The sequence below is a fragment of the Dreissena polymorpha genome, chromosome 8, assembly GCF_020536995.1.
Source record: "Dreissena polymorpha isolate Duluth1 chromosome 8, UMN_Dpol_1.0, whole genome shotgun sequence".
NCBI lineage: Eukaryota > Metazoa > Mollusca > Bivalvia > Myida > Dreissenidae > Dreissena > Dreissena polymorpha.
In genome coordinates this window covers 10,468,294-10,475,793 of record NC_068362.1, presented here as the reverse complement: position 1 = coordinate 10,475,793, position 7,500 = coordinate 10,468,294, and the positions used below count along the sequence as shown (strand labels likewise).

The 7,500-nt window shown below is 32.5% G+C and overlaps 1 protein-coding gene across 1 annotated transcript in view; it reads right to left on the bottom strand.

Annotated features, from left to right (window-relative positions):
• Window positions 1-7,500, bottom strand: part of LOC127842316 (probable oxidoreductase PXDNL) — a 26,483-nt gene that overhangs the window by 15,420 nt on the left and 3,563 nt on the right. The window contains exon 5 of the mRNA XM_052371750.1: window positions 3,500-3,571. Within this exon, the coding sequence (XP_052227710.1) occupies window positions 3,500-3,571 (72 nt within the window). The remainder of the gene's footprint in view (window positions 1-3,499; window positions 3,572-7,500) is intronic.

The following is a 7,500-nucleotide window of genomic DNA, read 5'->3' as shown; positions in this document are numbered from 1 at the left end:
TTTTACACTGATCACATTGCTGTAACCATAGAAAACTACGCTACCTCAGAATAGTTATTGAAAACAAAAGGTGAAAGTGTCTGAAATTTCTGCTGAGATAATTACTCAATAAGTCAACCCCTTTCTGTTCAATCTGTTGCATCACACTTAATCCACATGTTTTAAATTCATACAATTGAACCAATTAACTAACATTTCGTTACTCCCGTTAAACCCGAATCCGGACAATCAACATTTCTAATTAGTAAATGCGATCATAAAATATAAAATGGATGATAGAATGCAATTTAAAACGTCATCCATTATGGGTTCTCGTGCAAGTGTTATATATGAACGGTTGATATAAAACACAAATTATTAGCACGTAATGTAACAGCATATAATGTTAGAAATAGTATTAACAAAACTAATGTTTGGGAATTTAATAATTAATCTTTGTGTGCAAGTCATACCTGTACATTCAATGCTAAAGTAGGCTAAGTCAACAAATTGAACGATTAAAGGTAATATATTTAGATAAGGGAATCTAGAGACTTTGTGTTTAACAATGCATTCAATTGAAAATGGTCAACAATATTGACATAGGGGCCTGACAGTAATATCTTATTTGTATCAGTAAAACAAGGTTGTATTAATCAGACAAAATGTTGCATAAGGAAACGTAATTTTATGCAACTATAAGAGTACATTACAACTTTATATCATGTCCAGAGGGATTATTCGATAAGTGTGTACATACTTGAATAGTTTGGTTTCTACCTTCCCAGGGTGTCAGTGATTCAGTACATTTAGATTTCAACCAATCAACAAAACGCACGTGAAGAAACGGACACGTATGACCAATCAAAGTTATAAGGGAATTTTATGCAAATTTACCTGTAGACAAAATGAAGATGTTTGGTCAGAATATGTTTGTTAAGATTCTGCGGTTAGATTTGTCACGTTTTTTGACGTGGCGGCCATATTGGCCGCCGCGCTGTAAAATTGTATTTCGCGAACATTAGCAAGCGTTGTATTAGAAAATATTTAACACAAATTAATCGCGATGAAAACAGAAATGAACTTCGTTTGTTACGTTTCAAGCATACATATTCATATACATATTTATCGAGTATTTTCAAATCATCTCATTATATGGTATTTTGTTCTTACAAACCGCTATGACTACAGAATATCTTTTGTACACACTGAAAAGTATATCTGAATTGAGAATATTTAAACTGGAATCTATTATTTGATACAGCGATCAAGCTACCCGTATAATCTTTCTTACCAATTTAGTCGTCGTCAATTACTATTAAAAGTCAGTATGCTAGTTATAATTTTGCATTTTGCTCTTTAATTGTTGTCATCATGTGTGGTATAAAAACAACTGGAGCCTACATCTCACACTTCAGATTGTGAGCATAATAGAATGAAACAAAGACATAGTATGTATAGCAATATTCAGAAGTAAGAAATGCATTCACCAGCAGTTGTCATATTCAAAGCATTTATGTGCCGGTGAACAAACCTATTGACATGAAACATAGACGCTTACGTGAATGTTATCCTACTTAAGGCTGATATATTTTGTATTTTATCTAAAACTAAACTAATATTATAATAAGTTAGGTATAAGTATCGATGCAATTATCTTATATCGTATTTAAATAAAAATATCAATGTTAGTGCTCAAGTCTTTATATATTCATAAATGCACCGTAAATAAATCTTTCTTGCAATTATATTGAATCCGTAACATGTAAAAAATATCACAAAACCCCATGAAATTTAAAATTGATTTTTTTTTATTCATGACGTATTTGTTAAGTCGTGACATCACGCGCTGTTAATATACAGTGCACTCGTATTGAAGGCATTTATCTTGTGGACTGTATCCAAGTCATGCAGTTTTAATCGTACCTCAAACTGTGTTCACCATAAATCACGATCGTGTGTTGGATTGCGCCTTCAATCGCATCCCTTCGTTTATGAATACAATAAGTTTGACCATTGTACAATACAAGCTTAAATGTCAGTTATATCAGAACATGCTTGAACAGATATCGATAAACAAGTTTGGAATTCGACCCATAAATAGCCAACTATTCACAAGGAAACAAAACTTCTAAACAAAACAAAATTTCTTGGAAAACGCAGATTGTATTACATGTGTCAGACTTTAAGTGTAGTTTGATTCACATTATATATATACAATGAAGTACGAATGTGCATCTTATCAGAAAAGATATATCAATCTATCTTTACAGAAATGGTAATTCTGAACCATTGTTAGACGTATTAAATGAGATTTAATAAATAAAGTGTTATTCAATATTGTTATCAGTAACTTTTCTTTAAGAAATGTGTTAATGTTCTGAAAGTTGTGTAACATGTATAAATAAAAATATGTAAATAACACATTTTGTACTTGAAACGACATGAAGCAATGCATGAACCAAATAGAAAATAATAAATCATAATTTCAGATTCGTAATATGTACTGTATTTAATCACTGAAATTTTCTTACAGTTCTTTTAGATCCGGCATTCCTTCAAATACACCGTCGTCAATGGATTCGAGTGCGTTAGATGATACATGCCTTTAACACAAAACAAAACATAAACTTACGCAACGAACGATAACTATACTGCCATTAAATACTTACAAAAATAGATTAAATAATATAACACTTTTTTAACATGCGTCTGCTTATGTATTTCTATGGAAAAGTCAAGCAAATGTCTATATTCAAAAACAAAAATAAGCAACGGACAAGAATATTTCACAGTATCATTGATTAACAGCATTCTTCACAGAATGCGCCAAAATATTGTACAATCATAAGGCAACGAAACAACAAGAAATAAAGTTAGTACATTTGTTCAAGCAGACCCAGGCTAAGACATAGAAGATCGTTTGTTATTTCACGAGTGATCATAGAAAATATATTTTTCACTAGTTGCGCAGCCACGAGTGAAATTTTTTTTTCTATGACCACGAGTGAAATAATAAACGATCTTACACTGACAAGAAAACATTTTTTTGGTTTTTATATGCCTCTTATTCAAAAAAATAATAAACAGCTGTTTCCCTTTCGCTGAAAAGTTAACCTTTCCCCCGTGACTTGCCTTAATACATACCAATACACAAGATGATGTCATTATACCAGCGAAATTCTCCGGATAAACTATTTTTACAATGTAAATAAACGGTTAAAAAACATAAATTACAATGAAAATGTGCTGGATTCGATAGAATATATTTTTTAATTCACTCGTGATCATAATATATATATATACATTTATAAGTAAATATTGATATGATAATCTAAAAATAGACAAAGTAGTTCAAACATGTGTTATTTTCACCGGTGAAAAAAAAACAATCTGTTTATTTTTACTTCTGTTATTTGACTGCAGAATTGTCATATTTTATCATTAGGTATAAAATAAATGTATATAGACAGCTGGACGGTATTTATTTCACGACACATGTTTGTCATTTGTAACTCACAGAATGCGTAGCTTTGCCAATCCAATGAACGTCTCCCGGGAAATGTTGCGTAATCGGTTGTCATGCAGGTTCCTGAAAAATATCAAACAGCACATGTGATGAACCATTCAAGTAACATATGTCAACATATTTCAAATATACCCGGTGAGGAATTAAAACAACACCGTTAATAGTTGTGATTCAGGCACCTTAAGTAACAAACAACGTAATGTGATTACAAATTCAAGTTATACAGCTCAACATGTTTCGTAGGTTTCCGTTGTGGATTAAAAGAACACCAAAAGCATACAAGTTTCATGATAATACAGGCAGCAGATGAAATAACGCAAACACATTGAATTGACAAGTCTAGTTGTAAGCCAGTAGTGTGTTCTCCAGAGTGCCCCTGCTAAATGAGACGTGTACCTGTCCACTATTTTAAAGGCACTACAATCTATCTACTTTAACACTTGTTTGTTATTTATGTTGCAAACTAAATTACATTTCATAATAACCTTCCCTTGTGCCAAGGCAAAAAATACATTACAATGATTCTAATAAAAAAAAATACTTTTTGCGGAAAATGAGAGCATATTGAAAGGTCATCAAATGTCACATTTCATTGAAATTATCTTAAACTATTACGTTTTCTTGTCAACATTAAATGGACTTAATCATGTTTTAATTTATACAGTGATAGTATTATGCCTGTAATTGAAAATGTAATTTATTTTCTGACATTATGTGTATTTCGAAAGTATCTCGTTGTTTTATAATCAATTGATTGCCTAGAAGCCTTCCAGTTTTAAAATAACAATTAAGTTAATAACGGTAGTTTATAGAAAAACAAACCCCAATCTCCAAACAAACAACAGGGCTTTGCACAAGTGACCAAAATTTCAATACGGGTCATCTACTGTCAAAGGTCAAACTATATGTAAAGTATCAAGACAATCGATCGATTCGTTGACTAGTTATTAATCGGATACGATGTTAACACTTACTGTGACAGTGACCTAGACCTTTGGCCTTTAACTAATGACCTAATATCAATAGGGGTCAACTACTGACCAATGCTAATGCACATTGTAGGACAAGCCTAACGGTCAATTGGTTTACAAGTTATTGATCGGAAACAATTTTCACAATAATTTTGACATTGACCTTGACCTTTTATCAAGTGTTTTCAATTTCAATAGGGGTCATCTACTCTCCAAAGCCAATGCACATGTGAAGGATCAAACTAATCGGTTAATTCGATGACGAGGTATTAATCGGAAACGATTTTCAAACTAATTGTAACAGTGACCTCGACATTTTACCTAGTGACCCCAAATTCAATAGGGGTCATCATCTGTCCAAGGACAATGCTCTTGTGAATGCACTTGCCAATCGGTCAAATTGTTGACGAGTTATTGATCTGATATGAACTGCTCTACGTCAGACAGACCGACCGACCGACAGACAAACCGAACGACGTACAGCAAAACAAAGTACCCACTCTTCTTCAAAGGCGGGGTCATAATTATTTAAGAAATAATATAATGGGTTTTATCACACTCATTGATTGTGTTATGTTGAGGCATTTGGAATTAATTTTTAGAATCCTGAATATTTAATTAAACTATGTCTTTAGATTCTCTATATGTATATAGAATTTAGTGAGCAATACATATATGTGTTTATATGTACGTGTAACAAGTGCAATAATTAAGCTGTCCCTAAAATTCGGAATTGGTTATTCCGATGACGTTCCTTTATACCGTTGCTTTTGCTCTCAAAACAACTTTTGTAAAGAAAGTCTTTGACCTGTAAACTTTATTTGTCATTGAATAGTGATAGTGTCTATCGTATTTAAATTTCGAAAAAGGTCACATATATTATGCTATGAGTGTTTTAAAACAAGAATAAAAAGTAGATAATTTTACAACGTGAGCATGACGTATTTCAATAAGATCAACTGTTAACTTTAAATGACACGTGGCTGTATCATTAGGAGGTGCCTTGGTACTGGCAAACACGGGGCATCTTGCCAAATACATTTTCTACGAAACAAAAGGATAGTAACATTAAATATTATCATAACTATTGACAACGCGACGCATAAATTGATAGGTAAGAATAAGTAGACACAAATAAAAAAAGATAAAAAAACTTAACTTCAAAACGGGCATGTTTTAATTTAAACAAGCAAATTCGTAGAATTTATATCCCCCGCCAAATAAATTTTGTTTAGGGATGGGTGTAAAACTTAAGTTTGGTAGAATCCTCAATAAATCATGCATATTTAATCAAAATGCGTGATGTTTACCTTTGTGTGTGACTTTGACCATGACCCTAGCAACCTGGATCTTATATTTGACACTCAGCTAGACAATGGAGAGCAATTGTGGACAGTTGTTACAGAATCCCATGATGCATTAGTAAAGGAATATCTCAGAATGAATAATTTATCATTGTTTGACTTTTGACCTCAATTTATGACCTAAACATTAGCCCCTAGGATTATGGTCGTTGAATGTGAAGCACCCCCAGATGATTGAAAACAACTATGGCAAGTTCTATGGCTCTGGCTGAAGTTTTAATGGAGATTAAGCTCTAAGCTTATATTAAAAAGCATTTTTTCAAGATACAATGGGCCATATCTCCGTTATTTACATATATCGTAAGATGCCATTCGGCGTGTATCATTCTATTATCCATTTATATACTCATACTAAGTTTCAATGAAATCCGCCAAAGCACTTCTAAGATATCTCTCCGGACACAAAAGTGCTATATTATAAAGCATTTTTTTCAAGATACAAAGGGCAATAACTGCGTTATTTACAGATGGTGTACAATGCCATTTGGCATGCATCATCCTCTTATGTATATATATACTCATACCAAGTTTCAATTAAATCCGCTAAAAGCACCCCCAGCTGATTGAGAACAACTATGGCAAGATTCATGGCTCTGGCTCATGTGTTAATGGAGATAAAGCTCTAAGCTTATGTTAAAAAGCATTTTTTCAAGATACGATAGGCCATAACTATATTATTTCCAGATGGTGTAAGATGTCAATTGACAAGCATCATCCTCATAATCATTTATATACTCATATCAAGTTTCAATGAAATCCGCCAAAGCACTTCCAAGATATCACTCCGGACACAAAAGTGCTATGTGAAAAAACATTATTTCAATATACAAAGGGCAATAACTGCGTTATTAACCTATGGTGTGCAGTGCCATTTGGTGTGCATCATCCTCTTATCCATATATGTACCCATACCAAGTTTCAATGAAATCCGCCAAAGCATTTCCAGGATATGGTTCCGGACGGAAGAACTATATGACTATGGCGGAGGATAATAATGTTGAAGATGTATAAAACTGTACCCGATAACTTTGACAATGAATGTTGTTATAAAAATGAAACATTTATTTTAAAATATGTTTGTTTGTTTTTATTTATTAAGACTTAGTTTTTTTCGCCGCTAAATAAAGAACAAGGAACCTTATCCTTCATTATCATTCAACAGTATATCAATATGACATTGTCTAACTTGATCATACATTAACTACGAACCTATCACGAATCCTTTAACTACACAAAATTATTACTTAATTGTTTAAATAATTAATGCTAGAAATATAACCTTTTCACGGACCGAACCTCAAGCATCCTATTATATATAATAATTCATACAATATATTGCTTGAGTGAAATAGGGGCTGTAGGCGTGACAATCACTAGGATAAATTGACATATTTTGCAATCCGATTGAAAGAAATCGTCGTCAGGTGGGTTGTATCGAGGTCATGCAGTTTAATTCGTATCTCAAACTTAGTTCACCATTAACCACGATCGTGTGTAGCATTGCGCCTTCAATTGCATCACTTCGTTACTTAATACAATGAGTCTTACCATTCTACAATACAATCATAAAAGTCAGTTATATCAGAAAATGTGTAAACAGAGATCGATAAACAAGTTTGTAATACAACCAAATAATAGTCAACTATTCACACGAAAA